The sequence below is a fragment of the Nerophis ophidion genome, linkage group LG03, assembly GCF_033978795.1.
Source record: "Nerophis ophidion isolate RoL-2023_Sa linkage group LG03, RoL_Noph_v1.0, whole genome shotgun sequence".
Lineage (NCBI taxonomy): Eukaryota > Metazoa > Chordata > Actinopteri > Syngnathiformes > Syngnathidae > Nerophis > Nerophis ophidion.
Window position 1 is genome coordinate 74166529 of NC_084613.1, and position 18580 is coordinate 74185108.

Sequence of the window (18580 nt, forward strand, 5' to 3'; positions counted from 1 at the left end):
CTTTCTTCTTTGACGTCTCCATTATTAATTGAACAAATTGCAAAAGATTCAGCAACACAGATGTCCAAGAATATTGTGTAATTATGCGATAAAAACAGACTTTTAGCCGTGATCGGTGCTGGGAGAGCATGTCCGCTACCACATGTGATGTCACGCGTACGCGTCATCATACGCGTCACCATTCCACGACGTTTTCAACAGGATACTTCGCGGGAAATTTAAAATTGCAATTTAGTAAACTAAATTGGCTGTATTAACATGTGTTGCAATGTTAATATTTCATCATTGATCTACAGGGGGGCAAAAAAGTATTTAGTCAGCCACCGATTGTGCAAGTTGTCCCACTTAAAATGATGACAGAGGTCTGTAATTTTCATCATAGGTACACTTACAATGTGAGAGACAGAATGTGGAAAAAAATCCAGGAATTCACATTGTAGGAATTTTAAAGAATGTATTTGTTAATTATGGTGGAAAATAAGTATTTGGTCAACCATTCAAAGCTCTCACTGATGGAAGGAGGTTTTGGCTCAAAATCTCACGATACATGGCCCCATTAATTCTTTCCTTAACACGAATCAATCATCCTGTCCCCTTAGCAGAAAAACAGCCCCAAAGCATGATGTTTCCACCCCCATGCTTCACAGTAGGTATGGTGTTCTTGGGATGCAACTCAGTATTCTTCTTCCTCCAAACACGACGAGCTGAGTTTATACCAAAAAGTTCTATTTTGGTTTCATCTGACCACATGACATCCTCCCAATCCTCTGCTGTATCATCCATGTATCCATTTTGGTATAAACTCAACTCGTCGTGTTTGGAGGAAGAAGAATACTGAGTTGCATCCCAAGAACACCATATCTACTGTGAAGCATGGGGGTGGAAACATCATGCTTTGGGGCTGTTTTTTCTGCTAAGGGGACAGGACGATTGGTCCGTGTTAAGGAAAGAATGAATGGGGCCATGTATCGTGAGATTTTGAGCCAAAACCTCCTTCCATCAGTGAGAGCTTTGAATGGTTGACCAAATACTTATTTTTCACCATAATTTACAAATAAATTCTTTAAAATTCCTACAATGTGAATTCCTGGATTGTTTTTTCACATTCTGTCTCTCACAGTTGAAGTGTACCTATGATGAAAATTACAGACCTTTGTCGTCATTTTAAGTGGGAGAACTTGCACAATCGGTGGCTGACTAAATACTTTTTTGCCCAACTGTATAAACCATGGGTGTCAAACTCTGGCCCGCGGGCCAAATTTGGCCCGCCGTGTAATTTAATTTGGCCCTTGAGCCACACAGCAGCGGTGCCACTGTAACACCTCAATTTCTCACACTTGCCAATCCTCCCGAAGTTCAGTGCCCCTCCCGAAAATCTCCCGGGGCAAGCATTCTCCCGCTTTTTACCCGGACAACAATATTGAGGGTTTTTAGCATTTTTTACAACCTGTCGTCACGTCTGCATTTCCTCCACACAAACAGCGTGCGGGCCCACCCGCATAATATATGCGGCTATTACACACATAAGTGAATCCAAGGCATACTTGGTCAACAGCCATACAGGTCACACTGAGGGTGGCCGTATAAACAACTTTAACACTGTTACAAATATGCGCCACACAGTGAACTCACACCAAACAAGAATGACAAACACATTTCGGGAGAACATCTGCACTGTAGCATAACATAAACACAACAGAACTGTCACAGTTATTTGATGACGAACCCCAAGAGGCAGAGATGGAGGCAGGCATGGAATGATAAAACATGATTTAATTAAATACTACAACTAGAACAAACAAAGGGTACAAACAAACTAAGGGCTATGAACAACCAAATCGGAAGCAGGGAACTAAAACTAGTAAGCTACAAAACATCTACCAAATATAGCTTACCGCTACGCTGCATTCACACGACCAGTAGGAATGACAAGTAGAAAATGACATTGACACGATAATAATCCAGCCTTAACTGGAGGAGAAAACAGGTCTTAAATAGTGGCTGGCTGATTGATCCCAGGTGTGGCCAGGTGCCAATCAGCCACAGCACTCAGGGAGACAAACAGGAAACAGAACCAAAATAAGAGTGCTGACAGGAACTAAAGACAAACGCAGAGGAAAAACTAAGACATAGATCAAAACTATCAGGGACAAGCCTGACAAGAACAATTACCCAGGACCCCTTGCAGCACTAACTCTTTCGGGACGCAACAATATATTTTGATATTTACCTCAGAAGGCTGCAAATAGAAAAGAGGCATTAAATTTGTATTTACATTTTATTTGATATGCCATTGATATTATTTAACTATTATTATTATTTAAAACTCGATTTCGCATGTCACTATAAAGTTATATAAGCCTTGCTTGTTCAATGTTCAATGTACCCCTGCTATAAACTCAGACAGTGTGGTCGGTATTAGTGGGTTTTAGTAGGTCTTAAGGTCTGCAATAAAGATTGATGATGATGATGATGATGAAAAATCATATTTCCTGACCACGTCACGCAAAGAAGAGATTACAAATTTAAAAAAGGTGTGGGAAAGATTTTTTTAGCAATAGTTTTTGTAGTTTTAGAATAGGGGTGTCATATTCAAATACAGAGTGGGCCAAAATTTAAAACTGAACAAAGCCGCGGGTCAAGGTTGAACAAATTAACCTTTCAATAGGGACCCAAACAAGTTTTGCATTGAATATTGAACAAGCAAGGCTTATATAACTTTATAGTGACATGCAAATAATAATAATAATAATGATAATTGAAAACTATCAATGGCATATCAAATAAAATGTAAATACAGATTTAATGCCTCTTTTCTATTTGCAGCCTTCTGAGGTAAATATGAAAATATATTGTCGCGTCCTGAAAGAGTTAGTGCTGCAAGGGGTTCTGGGTAATTTTTCTGTTGTGTTTGTTGCGATCTGCTGCTCAGATCTTCACGTTTGTTTTTTCATTCTCAGTCTGACCCGTTTATTTCCTGTTTTTGTCCATCACTATGGTTACACATCAGTCCACCTGTTAGTCTCGCCCCGCACACCTGCTACTAATTTTCACCCTCGTATTTAAGCTCACCTTTTCTGTTTACTCATTCTCGGATCCTAATTTGCCCACGCGCAACAGTGACGACTCTCATCATTCTATGTATGTATTTTCTCGCTAGCTCTCACGCTAAGCCACTTTATTTTCCAGATTTCATGCTGAATGTTTTTGTTTACTCTTTTGTGTCCTCGTACCAAGTTTTAGTTTTCCTTGTGTTTTATCCTAGCTTTCACGCTAGCGTCTTTTGTTTACCTTTTCTCCTTACACCAATGTTTTTGTTCATAGCCTTTTATTATTAAATAAATACCCTTTAACTTACCTTGTTGTGTTCATCGCTTCGATGCATCCCTGGAAAAACCACACCGGCTTTACCATGCCGAAGAAGAGTCTTCACAGTGTTTATGTTATGTTACAGTGCAGATGTTCTCCTGAAATGTGTTTGTCATTCTTGTTTGGTGTGAGTTCACTGTGTGGCGCATATTTGTAACAGTGTTAAAGTTGTTTATATGGCCACCCTCAGTGTGACCTGTATGTCTGTCGACCAAGTATGCTTGCATTCACTTATGTGTGTAATAGCCGCATATATTATGTGAGTGGGCCTGCACGCTGTTTGTGTGGAGGAAATGTGGACGTGACGACAGGTTGTAGAGCAGTGGTAGGGAACCTATGGCTCGGGAGCCAGATGTGGCTCTTTTGATGACTGCCTCTGGCTCTCGGATAAATCTGAGCTGGCATTGGTTAACATGATAAATAATGATTAATTTCACTTGTAATCACAGTGTTAAAAACAATATTCAAAATATAAAACATTCTCATGCATTTTTACTTCCATCCATCCGTTTCTACCGCACCTGTTCAAGAAGTTGTGTTAATGGTAAGAAGTTATTTATTATTGGTTAGTGTGGGGCTTGCCCTCCTGGGGGTTCTGCAGACCACTAAGCACCGACATGAGAGCCTGTTTCAGGGTTACAATATTGTTTTATTTTTCAATAAGTCCCTCAGTTGCTTTCCAGCAATTGTATTTTTCTTTTTCGTTTTCGCTCGCGCTCTGGCTCCAGCCCCAACCCCGTCTCTCCTCCTGGCTGCTGCTTGTAACTGAGGGACAGGTGATTAGATAACAAGGCCCAGGTGGGCCGTCTACGCACCTGTCGCTGATTTAGAGGCCGGGCCTGGCACACCCCAGTTCATTGCAGGCCCACAGGCCACGCCCCCTCCACAGTTAGCTTCAGAATAACAATGTTATTACAAAGAATAATAGACCTATTATACTCTAGGAATGTTGGTCTTACTTAAAAATGCATGTGTTTAGTTGTGTTCAGTGTTAAAAATAATATTATATGGCTCTTACGGAAATACATTTTCAAATATTTGGCTTTTTGGCTCTCTCAGCCAAAAAGGTTCCCGACCCCTGTTGTAGAGAATGCTAAAGGCCCTCAATATTGTTGGCCGGGTAAAAAGCGGGAGAATGCTTGCCCCGGGAGATTTTCGGGAGGGGCACTGAACTTCGGGAGGATTGGCAAGTGTGAGAAATTGAGGTGTTACAGCGGCACGGCCGCTGTGTAATAACGGCGGGCCAGCTGTAATGTTAATTTGATTGAATTGAATTATATTTATATAGCGCTTTTCTCAAGTGACTCAAAGCGCTTTACATAGTGACACCCAATATCTAAGTTACATTTAAACCAGTGTGGGTGGCACTGGGAGCAGGTGGGTAAAGTGTCTTGCCCAAGGACACAACGGCAGTAACTAGGATGGCACAAGCGGGAATCGAACCTGCAACCCTCAAGTTGCTGACACGGCCACTCTACCAACCGAGCTATGCCGCCCCCCAATATTGATATTGCCTAAAGGGCCAAATTAAATTACACGGCGGGCCAAATTTGGCCCGCGGGCCAGAGTTTCACACCCATGTTTTAGAACCTACGGAAACAAATGAATGATTTGAGTTCAAGCAATCCTTCACGGCCATGCTATGTTTTACTCCATTTCCACACTGTTTGATCAAACCCTGCATGGTTAGTGGCGATGACGTCAACATATAATCTTATACGACCAATGCATGTTTGCAGCGTGTTGCGTTCAAGTGTCCATCCTCGGTGTAGGCTGAAGTATTTCGGGGCGGGTGCAGAGAGTTCTGTGAGGGAAAGGAGGCTCGTCCTTTTACCTCCAACACCGCACACACACTCGTGCACACACACACTCACGCACACACACACGCACTTTTTCCACGCGCACTCGCAGCACCACCACCGGCCGGGGCCAACACGCCACTTCCGGGATCCGTCATTGCACTCGCCCACCGCTCGGCGCGCCGCGAGTCAGCCCTCCTCCCGGCCAGCCAGTCTGTGTTTCTAGAAGCCAGCCAGCCGCCGAGCTGCCAACACTCGCCGACACACACGCACCGCGGACCCCCCTTTCGGAGAGACTTTACGCGCATATTCTTATTATTTTTCTTCATATTTCCCCCCTTCCCCCCCCCCCATACCCCCCCTTTCCCCCTCTTTTCTCTCCACCCACTTCGCGTGCGCGCGCGCGCGTCTCTCTCTCTCCGCGTGTGTGCGTGCGTGTGCGCGCGTTCTTGAAAACTCCCCGGGACGAGCATTAAAGCAGACATTTAACGGGAAGACGCGCGGCCGGACTTCGCCGGGTGAAGAAAAAAAAACAACAACCAAAAAAAAAAAAAAACCGGACTAACGCGGAGGAAACTTGAACATCATTCATTCATTACCTTGACAACCGCTGGCTTTGATTGACAGCCGGAGTGGCAAAAAGCCATGAGACGCGACAGTTGACTTCGCAATCCGGGTCCATTATTGTCACCCTCGCACTTATCCTCATATTTTTTTTTTTATTTTGTACTTTCCCCAAACCCAGCAGACGGACCCGTCCGATGCGACGATGTCACGGAGAATTCGCTGAAGAAGAAGAAAAAAAAAAGTTAACCGAAACCAAGAAGAAGCTGGTGGACATTTTTTTTTTTTTTTTTTTTTTTTTGTATTATCATTTTTTTGTTTGCTCTTTTCCACGCGCAGGACGAAAAATTGGATTTTAATTATAAGAAATAAGGAGTTTATCGGAGCTGGAGCCTATAATGGCGCAAAGGGTAAGATCCCACTCATTGCATTGCACACGTCCACGCTGTGCAAAGTAACATTCTCCACCGGACACTTTTTTTTTTTCTTCTTTTTTTTTTTTTTTTTTTTTAAATAATGTTCCAGGTAATTTGACACATTATTATCACACTTCACTTTTTTTTATTATTTTAATTTTTTACGTCCACCCATTGGAAACAGCGGCCAAAAGTAACAACGCGTCTCGCTGACTTCTTCTCCTACCTTATTTTTTTTTTTTTTTGTTGCTCCTCCAGTACGATGAGCTGGCCCACTACGGGGGTATGGACGGCGTATCGGCGTCCATGTACGGGGACCCGCACGCTCCCCGGCCGCTCCCCCAGGTCCACCACCTCAACCACGGACCGCCGCTCCACGCCAGCCAACATTACGGAGCTCACGCACCCCACCCCAACGTCATGCCCACCAGCATGGGCTCGGCCGTCAACGACGTCCTAAAGAGGGATAAAGACCAGATTTATGGGTAAGCTGCGCATTTGACCAAAAAAAAAAAAAAAAACTAAATTCAAACCGCACGAAACTCCGTAGAGAAAACGTTGTTTTTTAAAAAAATGTCGGTTTTTCATTTTAAAACCAACGTTTTTGCAATTTACAATTGTTAGGCACATGCAAAGAGTTATTCGGCTTGCTTACATTTTGCGTTTATGCACTTATTTTAATACTGTCTTCTTTAACACAAGTCTGCAAATGCGTAAACTACCACGCTATGCATGTGCAAATTGTGCAAAAATACAATCTGGTTATGTAGGCAGTTTTTGAAATGTAAAACTTTCTTATGTATAATTTGATTTTCTAGCACTTATTTTTAATTGTACTTTATTTTCTACTATTTACGCCAGCACACATTGCATAATTCTTATTATTATTTTCCTTCAATTCACTTTTGCGTGGCCCTTAACGCCACTTGAAAAAGCTCCACTTTCCAGGTTTTAATCCTTAAAACAAAATATATACATGTAGTGAGCAAACTTTAGTTGTTTAGAGTGTTTAAAAATAATTATAATAATTAAAAAAAAAAAAAAATGTGGACATGCATCCTCCGGGAGTTAACCGGCACGCTGCGTGTTGACAAGCCGCCTTTGCGCGCTCCTCCGCAGGCATCCCCTCTTCCCTCTCCTCGCGCTGGTCTTCGAGAAGTGCGAGCTGGCGACGTGCACGCCGAGGGAGCCCGGCGTGGCCGGAGGAGACGTCTGCTCCTCGGACTCCTTCAACGAAGACATCGCGGTGTTTGCCAAACAGGTCCGTGACTCGTTAAATAAAAAAATAAAAAAACAACACATAAATCACCGTTAAATTGCACGCTAAACTCAACTTTGTCGCTCTTTCACTTTTAGGTCCGTGCAGAAAAACCTTTATTTTCGTCAAATCCAGAATTGGATAATTTGGTAAGTCCATAAAAGTGTCATGTATATATTTGAAGTGGAACAAAAAAAAAATGTTTTTGTTTTTATGTTAAATGTGTTTCAGATGATACAAGCCATACAAGTATTACGGTTTCACCTCTTGGAATTAGAAAAGGTAAAAAAAAAAACATAATTGCATGTTTTTTAAAATTTTATTAATGAGGAGGGAGATGCTGAAAACCCTCATGTGCTTCCATCCCTATTGGCGTTTATGAGTCAAATAGTCATATTTAATGCAGGCGTGCAGTTATTTACGCAACTCAAATGTGCTCAATTAAGCCTCTTGTTATTGATCCTGCACGCAGCTGCCGCCACTTGAGTCTCATTTTCTATTTACTTTGATTTTGTCTTGAATTCATTCCTCAACTTGTTGCTCCTGCATGCACCTCCGTTTTTGAAAAAAAAAAAAAAAATAATCAGATTTAATGCATTTATCTTCATTGGATTTAATGCAAAATATTAATGACGTGAAAATGTTGCCGTTTTTTTCTCCCCCTCCGCCCCCTTTTCAAGGTGCACGAGCTCTGCGATAATTTTTGCCACCGGTACATCAGCTGTTTGAAAGGAAAAATGCCAATAGATTTAGTGATCGATGAGCGGGATGGGAGCTCCAAGTCGGACCACGAGGAGCTGTCCGGCTCGTCGACGAACCTCGCCGATCATGTAAGTGAACGCAACGCGCTTTCTTTTCTCCCAGCTTTTTGCCGCATGCCTTGAACGCAACAAGACAATGCGAATTGTTTCGTGTGCGCTCGTTTCTTTAGCCGATGTGAGGGTCAAAAAGCCACAATAGCTTGATTTTTTTATTTTTTTTTATTTTATTTTAGTCTTTTGAATGGGTCTATTTGTGTGTTGCACTGTAGATGCATGGACATATGTGTTAAGGATAAGCTTTATTTAAGAAAGAAAGAGCTTCTTTGGATTTTCACTGCAGAAGTATGTGTGTGTGCGCCTTTTGAAATGCATTAGGCATCAATGTCAAGTTCACATTGCATATGATGCTCCTTGCAAGAATCCCCTCCCACTTAATGTGTTTAATTGTTTTCTATTGATTACTGCACGTTTTTTTTTTTTTTTTTGGTTGCTCTGCAGTGCTGTGGGCTCCACTCATGCACCTTTGTCTTTAATGGGCTTGGAGGCTCCGTAGTGCTGAATTCAATTATAAGTGCAGCGTACATGGAGATGGATCATGCATTTTTTGGGGGGCGTAGTAAACCGTAAACAGTAAACGCGCGGGCGGTGTTGTTGTTATTAGCGATATTTAGTATTGTGAGTTATTGTGTTTTATGTGGTGACTAGTTCCTGTGGAGGGCATTAGGAGTGAGAGCAGATTTAAAAGTGTTATGCTTGCTCGCATCTGTTGGCTCTGGCTCTAGGCCTAAAACACACACACACACGTACAACCACGCACACACACTGGCATGCACAATAGTGTCGTTCGGGGTGTGAAGAGTCAGCTTGGCAATATTGTGCACAAATGGTGTTGTTGTTTTCCAGCGACGAGACATCTTGTTGTTGATTAAACACAAGAGTTCAACTTTAAAAAGTGGAGCACTGTCCCTTTTTTGGAAATTGCCACAAAGTGAGCCTTATTGTTGAACGCGGACGTCAGTTGATGAGTGACAATATAAAAGGGCCGGGCGCCATATGGTGACTTAAACACCCCGCTATATGGCAGTAGAAACCTTTGTATTATATTGTTCAGTTTGTATTAAATAGACCATTTTTACAATGTTTAAAGCTGGATATATTTAACAATGCAATTTATCACAGCCCATCATTATTCAACTAAATTAAACGAATAGAATTAAGTCATTATTCTAAATACTTTGGAATTGTTTTGGATATTTAAAAAAGTCACTTATTTGTTACAATTGAATTTCTATATTCGGGGTATATAGTTAACATAAACATGCCACACTTCTTGTTTTATTTACAATTTATAACGCCTTTTGTAATGCCGTTATTAACCCATTTATCAATAATTCATTAGCCATTATTGTAAAGTGGTAGTAATTCTCCCTCCTCCCCCCTTCCCCTCTTCTACTTGACCCTCCCTGTTGCCGCAAATACGGACGCCGATCGAGTCTCGTTACGTCATCAACCCTCGCCGTTTACCGGCAGTGACCTAAGGCAGATGCGATAAATGTTTGTTTGCTTTCAAGTTGCCGTCGCACGCGATGTCCGGCTTTACTTGCGCTCTTCCTATTTACTTTTCGCCTGTCTTTATTAAGAAGGAGATCGTTTAGAACAGGGGTACGGAACCTATGGCTCTAGAGCCAAATGTGGCTCTTTTGATGACTGCATTTGGCTCGCAGATAAATCTTAGCTGACATTGCTTAACACGATAAGTAACGAATAACTCCGCTGGTAATCACAGCGTTAAAAATAACGTTCAAAATATAAAACATTGTAATGCATTTTAATCCATCCATCCGGTTTCTACCGCACCTGTTCAAGAAGTCGCATTAATGGTAAGAAGTATTTTATTTATTGTTGTTTAGCTTCAGAATAACAATGTTGTTAAAAAGAACAAGAGACTTATTATACTCTAGTCTTACTTAAAAATGCACGCATTTAGTTGTAATCAGTCTTAAAAAAATATTATATGGCTCTCACGGAAATACTTTTAAAAATATTTGGCTTTTATGGCTCTCTCAGCCAAAAAGGTTCCCGACCCCTGGTTTAGAAGATAACACACTTTGGCGAAACTGCTGTCGGATCAGCTTGCGGTATGTAAAATGGGTTTCACTGAGTATGTGTGTTGGAAGCCAATATTTACATGCAAAAGGTTTGAAGTCTGACTAAAACCCCCAAATGTCATTATTAGGAAAATTATTACATTACTTCAATTTGCACACTTCTTTGGGGGTCTTGTCTGCCATCTTTCTCCTCGCACTCGACCGTGTAGGAAGGTCTGCCAGCTCACTTTGTTTCGAGGGTGGTACTCGGCCCTCAACCCCTACCTGGCGGATCATTCGAGCGCCTCTTGATTGATGTAAACCAAGGACGGAGGGCAAAAAACAAGAGACTTAATTATGTTAATGGGAGCAATAAACACAACATATTTCATAAAAAAAAAAAAAATCTTGTTTATTCATCTACAAAGCTAAAAAAGTGAACCTCAACATAATTTTTTCTTTAGTTCTAATTAGATGTAAATGTAAAAAAAAACAAAAAACAACCTATCCCTGCCCGTCTTGTCTCCGTGTTATTTATTGAATGACTTCATTAGGCATTTGTCTCCGTTCCCTAATTAATTTCTTCCCCCATTTTAGGCGTAGCTGATAGTTGGATACGCTAATTAGCCGGAGTCACGTCCACTTTTCTTTGCATTTTTAATACCGCTCCCTCCAACCCCATCTCCCGTGTCCCCGGGCTGTATAGTGTCTCATGCGGTGAAAGTTGCGGCGATGATAAGGACGCTTGTTTTGGTGTTTTTTTTTCTCCCCTCCCTAATAGTCAAAAAGCCCACTTTTATTTACACTTGAATGCAGCATTGTTTTAGGGATGATTGGATTATGCTGGGGTGAGAAAGAAAGAAAGGGGATGAGGCCTTCTCTGACACTGTTGATTTTGGTGACTGTCTTAGCCATGTAAGCCCACCCAGGACTATTCTGACACCCCCTTACCCTAGTGATGAACCTCTTAAACGAGAGACTTTTAATTAATGAGTCATATACGTACTCGCTGCATCTGTTTTAAAGGAAAAGAATAATTAAACAGGTTAGGATAATATCACGCTAAATGACGCAACCAAAATATTAGAAATATATCAACCTGATTGGATCTGAAGGCAAATAAAAGTTCCACTTCTTATCTTGACGTTGCAAAAAATGAAGGAGAGTTTTTTTTTAATGTTTGTTTGATTTCCTGCAAAAGGCACAACACTGTGAGCTCACTTTGGACTGATTTAAGGCACATTTGTCACATATTTTACACAGACTAGCCGGCATATTTCCGCCTTTTTAAGGATAACGCAATGCACTTTCACACAGATAACCAGACAATTAAATGATGTAAACGACTGGTGGGACCTTTTTCCCGGCATTGTGGAGTTCCCTTTCACACAAGTTTTACCCCGCCTCTGCTCCAGCGCTGATGCTACCGCCAAAGCAGGCAAATTCCTGGCATTGTGTAATCTTTGCTAAATACATAAGCGTTGTGGCTAAGGTGTGTGTGTGTGTGTGTGTGTGTGTGGGGTGTAGAGGGGGGGGGTACACCTTGTCGTTACAACTTTACACAGTAGATAGCATCGTAAAAGGGGAAAAAAAGGTACATAAACACCCAATTTAACAGGCAGGACAAGTGTAATTGTGGGCAATTTTCGCCTCTTTTGCAAGGATAACAAATAATCTGGCATTTATCATGCACCTGTGCCTTTTTATACAGAACTCTGCATGCTTTCACACAGCGCCACGACACCTGCTGATGGATTACATGGCGTCTGGTGTGACGAATTAGATACTTGTCAGACAACGGAAGTTGCTTTTATCGCAACAAGGTTGGAGTCGTGAGTGCCCCTTACGGTTTTGTAAAGTGAAAAACTTGGGTCAGTAGTTAGTGGTTCTGACCAAGGATGGGTACTTTTTATAGGCAGCAACCAAATTCTGGTGATTGGTGCCATATATTCAAAATCCATATTTTGATATTTTCGTTGCATTTGCCATCACGTCCTGTTGCTGATTTTAAAACCAGCTTAAACACTTGGCGAGGAAACAGTTGCTCAAACAGCACTCAGCCATAATGTTGCAACTTTCAACGCCAACAAACAAGTATACCTGATAGAAAGCGCTCGAAAATAAAGTGAGGCCACTTTTCAAAAATGTGCTAGCTCGATGCTAATTTACTGTAAATGGGCTTTGCTACGGATTAGCATTAGCGATTTTACATGGCGATTTTAACACCTGTACAATGATCCTGCCCTAATACCCTACTGTGCAATACTACCCTTCGAGTGCAATACGTCCGACAATGATTGCTATTTATTACTTCGGTACTCTTGTCTTGTTCTGTATATTGTACAGTATTTTGTATTTCTACAGTATTTTGTATATTGTACAGGATTGCTTGTTATTTTTATTGGATAGTAGTCTGTTTATCTCAATTGTTAGTTCAATTGTGTTATTTATTTTACCCCATATTTGTTCCCACAACCGCACTTTAAGTTGGAGTCTTTAATCTCGTAATATGCAAATATAATGACAATAAAGTCTATTCTACCACCAAATTTGGTCATGAAATCTACAGCTAAGATGCACGTTACAACCAAAAAGCATGCGTGTAATAAGTACAGTACAATACTTAGATTATTATTAATTTTTAGGGTGCAACCCAAAACTCGACTGGCGCATTCATCTCTGAATGGCAAAGACTACTTTCTAGCCAGGCGATACACTGTATCCTACGTAATACTGCCATCCAACACCTGGGAATCGCTACAGCAAGCAAAGTCTACCGTACAATACTTGCAAATGAGACTTTAACGTTTAAAATGACAGAATTTAACAAATGGATAGCACAGTTGCAACATTAAGAACATAGATTGTATTACTTTATTTCATTACTGTTGAGTAGCGATATCGATTCCCAAGTACCGGGAATTGGTACCGTATCGGTTTAAATGTGAAAAGTACCCATATCTAGTCCCGACAGTCTGTATCGTTGCCGTTCACGGAGATCAGCAGCACTGCCAACTACATGTAGAATGTAGAAAGCGCTGCAATACGCATGCAAGGCCACTAGTTGGCGATGGCTATTTGTAAAGAAACCCAACCACTGCATGCACTGTTTACATCAGGGGTGTCAAACTCAAATACAGAGTGGGCCAAAATTTAAAAACTGAACAATGCCGCGGGCCAAAATTGAACATATTAACCTTTTAATAGGACCTAAACAAGTTTTGCAATGAATATTGAACAAGCAAAGCTAATGTTACTTTATATGCAAAATCGAGTTTCAAATAATAATAATACTAATTAAAAAATATCAATGGCATATCAAATTAAATTTGAATAAAAATGTAATGCCTCTTTTCTATTCACAGCCCTCTGAGGTAAGTATTGAAATAAACTTTTTCCAAAGGCTAATAATACATTTGAAAATAAAATAACAATAATGAATGAATCAAACGTTCAAGTAGCCAGAGAAAGTCCAAGAATAAAAACGTTAATTATTGCTCAGTTTGCTAAACTGATTTGCTTTAACACCGAATACAAAACAAACAACGCTTATATAACTTAACAGTGCAAAATCAACTTTCAAAAAACAAACAAAAGAATATCAATGGCATATTAGATAAAATGAAGAAAAAAAAAATGGTGGTAGCGGGGGGGTGTATAGTGTAGCGTCCCGGAAGAGTTCGTGCTGCAAGGGGTTCTGTGTATTTGTTCTGTTGCGTTTATGTTGCGAATGTTCTCCCGAAATGTGTTTGTCATTCTTGTTTGGTGTGGGTTCACCGTGTGGCGCATATTTGTAACGGTGTTAAAGTTGTTTACACGGCCACCTTCAGTATGGGTGTTGACCAAGTATGCCTTGCATTCATTTCTGCGCGTAAAAGCTGCATATATTATGTGACTGGGCTGGCACGCTGTTTGTAGGGAGGTAAAGAGGACATGACGACAGGTTGTAGAGTACATTAAAGGCAGGGTCCTCAATGTTGGTGGTGGAAATCGGGAGAAATTCGGGAGAATGGTTGCCCCCGGGAGATTTTCGAGAGGGGCAGTGAAATTCGGGAGTCTTTTGGGAAAATCGGGAAGGTTGGCGGGCCAGCTCTAATGTTAATTTGATATTGCCTTAAGGGCCAAATTAAATTACACGGCGGGCCAGAGTTTGAAACCTATGGTTTACATGAAGAACGAGACTAATTTTGCTAGGATGCTGTTGCCATGTAAACAAACTATAAAAAAAAACAAACGTTTCTATCTAGCTTCACTCTGTGTCGCAATGTTGGCCCGTCTAGCCTTACATTTCCTATTTGATTAGCGCTCAGAGGGCCTGTTGGGAGTCCTATCTAATCATCATGGCTGCCACAGCGAGAGAGAGCCTTTGCTCACTTGTTGCACAGCGAGCCCCACTCCCGCCCCCCACCCTGCAGAAAAGCAGTCGAATCGTGTAGCGTGTACAAATATGCATGTACGTACAGTATGCATACTCTTTTAAAAACAAAACAGTAAAACAACTATTTTAATTGGAACGCCGGGGGAGTAATGATAGAGTATAGTCTCCGTATGGCCCTTGGTGGACACCACTTTATTAGGCACACCTAGTTGAATATTTAGGGATGTAAAAATAAACATTGATTGATTGATGAAGCAGGACAATGAAAAGGATACCCTCCTGTATACCTGCCTTTTAAGAGCATCACAATAAGTTGGCTGTAATTTGTGGTGTGTTGTTGCCCAAGAGAGCATCCCATAATATTAGGCACACCTGTGGACGCCTAATGAAGTCCAATGCAATGTTGCATTGACAAAAGTAGAGCTTGTGGCTGTATACAGAACTGCACCGTTTCAATGCTGAAAGGTGTTCTTAACTTTTTTTTTTTCCCCTAATAGTTTTGTTATTGTTTGTATTTCTACTAGTGTGGTCAAAGTCAACGAAATTAATCAAAAACCGTTATCACGTCAGTCAATTAATCATGTCAATTATGCACGGAAGTAATTAAGTAAATAATGAGGTTTAATTAAAATGCAAATTTACAATCAACCTGATTTAGAAAAAATTAAGGTTATTATTTTTTTTTTACCAATTATTTAAATTGTTTATATTTTTAATACAGCGCTCTTTATATTTTTCTAATTTTTTCAGACAAACTGCAATTTTGGGGGGGAAAAATTACAAAAAAATCCGTTCATTAATGTATTATATATATATATATATATATAAGTTCCTATTTCTGCTTTCACCAAGTAAAACATTTAAAACATTTTCATGTACAACAGTCATATAATAAAATGGTAATAATAATAATAATAATGATGATGATGATGATAATAGATTTTGATTAATTGTGGTGTTTAAAATGGAAAAGTCCAATTAGTCTAATTGGGGAAAATATGACAACACTAATTTTGACCAATCATTTTAAATTGTAATATTTAATAAGCTCTAGTCCTTTTTATTATATATATTTTCCCCACAAAAAAATTTAATTATACATTTCTAAACTGAAAAAATAGTGAAATATTTTTTTTTACTATATAATCACGTTAATTTAAAAGAAAGGTTGCATTTTCCCACATTCACGGCAAGAAAGGGAAGTTTTAAAAGCAGCCGTCTTGTCAGTACACACACACACACACACACACACACACACGTATACACTGCCTTCTAAATTATGGTATTTTTAAAATAAACTTACCTTTCATAATTGAAGGTGTAGAGGAAATACGCAGCTATTCAATTGAGGCTATGTTTTATTTTTTTATAAAACAGCTGTATATAATTAATAATATTTTGCCTTACTATGTTTATAGCACATGGCGAGATGCGTCTTGCAATGTCAGGTATGATTTATGATCTTGTGTTTGTGTTTGACATGTCAGCGGTTCTGTACATGATCAGCATGGGGATCCCTGCAGCCTCCCTCCCTCCCTTCCCTTTCTTCCTTCATTCCTTTGCAGGTATCAGGGGAATTGAAGGGAAATTCAATGATGTCGCTAAATCAATTTTATTGGAAATTCCAAGGGAGGCGGGAAAGTGAGGCAGGTGTTTGTAAACAAGAGACGAGGGGATTACAGTATAGCCTCCGCCTGAATTCATCACAATCCATATTGTCCCCTTGGTTTTTCATCATTATATTAATTACAGCCGGGGTTTTATTTATTTCCGACTCGCTGAACAAGTTGCATCACGTTCCAACAATGTACAAAAGTGAAAAGGAGTGGGAAGAAGCACGGTTTATTCACCCCTTCTCCACGTCTCAGCTGTAGTTTTACAATTTTCTAACAGGGTGGGGGGAAAAAGTGGTTCCAACAGAACTGCAATCCGTCTCTGGTGTTTGACGTCTAATTTGCATAATTTGTCATGACGCTTATGCATGTTATTTTTATGGATTCTGTAGGAGAAATAAGCAAAACACTGCAGATATGTTTTCACGAGTCTCCTACGTATTCCAAAAACACTGGAAAAAGACCTGGGATATTTGCTAAAATGGTTGCAAAATTGGCAACACTGATTCTCTGGCAGAACAGGTGCGTACGGGGCGCGTTAAGAAGACTATTTATGATGCTATCTACTGTGCAAAGTTGTAATGACAGGTGTTATTCACAGGCAGTCCCGTTATAAGAGGGGTAGGGAACCTATGGCTCCCGAGCCAGATGTGGATCTTTCCATGACTGCATCTGGCTCTCAGATAAATCTTAACACGATGGGTAATGAATAATTCCGCTGGTAATCACAGTGTTAAAATTAACGTTCAAAATATAAAATATTCTCATTCATTTGAATGCTTCCATCCGTTTTTCTACCGCACCTGTTCAAGAAGTCGCATTAAAGGGGAACATTATCACCGAACCTATGTAAGCGTCAATATATACCTTGATGTTGCAGAAAAAAGACCATGTATTTTTTTAACCGATTTCCAAACTCTAAGTGGGTGAATTTTGGCAAATTAAACGCCTTTCTGTTTATCGGCCTTTTAGCGATGACGTCAAAACGTGACGTCAGAACGTGACGGCACCGAGGTAACACACCCGCCATATTCATTTTCAAAACATTACAAACACCGGGTCTCTGCTCTGTTATTTTCCTTATTTTCGCCCATTTTTTGGAACCTTGGAGACATCATGCCTCGTCGGTGTGTTGTCGGAGGGTGTAACAACACTAACAGGGAGGGATTCAAGTTGCACCACTGGCAAGAAATCTGCCGCCAGACCCCCATTGAATTTGCCAGTGTCTGCACATTTGACTGGCGATGCTAAGGCAGACATGGCACAGAGATGTATGGATAACCTGCAGATGCATTTGCAACCATTAAGTCAACTAAATCACAAAGGTGAATTTTGTTGATGTTGTTGACTTATGTGCTAATCAGACATATTTGGTCACGGCATGACTGCCAGCTAATCGATGCTAACATGCTATGCTAATCGATGCTAACATGCTATTTACGCTAGCTGTGTGTACATTTGAAACTAGATACCCACATTTAATGCGAAACGAACACTTACCCATCGACGGATTTAAGTTGCTCCAGTGTCACAAGATGCGAAAGTCCTGATCGTTTGGTCCGCACATTTTACCGGCGATGCTAATAAGGCAGCCATGCTATGGGCCACTTCATTAGGTACACCCATCCTATGGCCGAATAGCGTCAATAGCTATTCGCTCAATAGCTTCAATTTCGTTTTCGCTATCTGCCTCCATACTCCGACCATCTGTTTCAATACATGTGTAATCTGTTGAATCGCTTAAACCGCTGAAATCCGAGTCTCAATCCGAGCTAATGTCGCTATATCTTGCTGTGGTAACCTCCATGTTGTTTGTATTGGCAGCACTGTATGACGTCACAGGGAAATGGACAATCGCATCGCAAATAGCGAAAATCAAGAACTTTACAGTTCTTTTTAGGGATATTCCGGGAGGTGTAAAATTTTGAAAAAAACTTTGAAAAATAAAACAAGCCACTGGGAACTGATTTTTATTGTTTTTAACCCTTTTGAAATTGTGACAATGTTCCCCTTTAATGGTAAGACATTATTATTGGTTAGCTTCAGAATAACAAAGTTATTAAAAAGTATAAGAGACTTATTATACTCAAAAAAATGTCGGTCTTACTTAAAAATGCACGTATTTAGTTGGATTCAGTTTAAAAAAAAAAATATTATGCAGCTCTCATGGAAATACATTTTAAAATATTTTGCTTTCATGGCTCTCTCAGCCAAAAAGGTTCCCGATCCCTGCGTTATAAGATGTTTGTTTGTAACGGTTCGAATTTATTTGTAACAAAAAAAATACAATTAAAAAAATACAATAATTAAAAAATATATATATATAGTGAATAAT

At 40.2% G+C, this 18580-nt stretch overlaps 1 protein-coding gene across 9 annotated transcripts in view; it reads left to right on the forward strand.

Annotated features, from left to right (window-relative positions):
* Positions 1-5390: 5390 nt before the first annotated feature.
* The window catches only part of meis2a (Meis homeobox 2a), a 250098-nt gene continuing 236908 nt past the window's right edge, over positions 5391-18580 (forward strand). For 2 of the 9 annotated variants that reach the window (XM_061896044.1, XM_061896045.1), the window contains exons 1-6: positions 5394-6142; positions 6407-6633; positions 7268-7409; positions 7505-7555; positions 7638-7688; positions 8087-8236. In XM_061896044.1, the coding sequence (XP_061752028.1) occupies positions 6131-6142; positions 6407-6633; positions 7268-7409; positions 7505-7555; positions 7638-7688; positions 8087-8236 (633 nt within the window). In that variant the 5' untranslated portion in view covers positions 5394-6130. Of the gene's footprint in view, positions 6143-6406; positions 6634-7267; positions 7410-7504; positions 7556-7637; positions 7689-8086; positions 8237-18580 lie in introns of all 9 variants that reach the window. The other 7 variants (XM_061896042.1, XM_061896047.1, XM_061896043.1 and 4 more) reach the window with 7 other exon arrangements.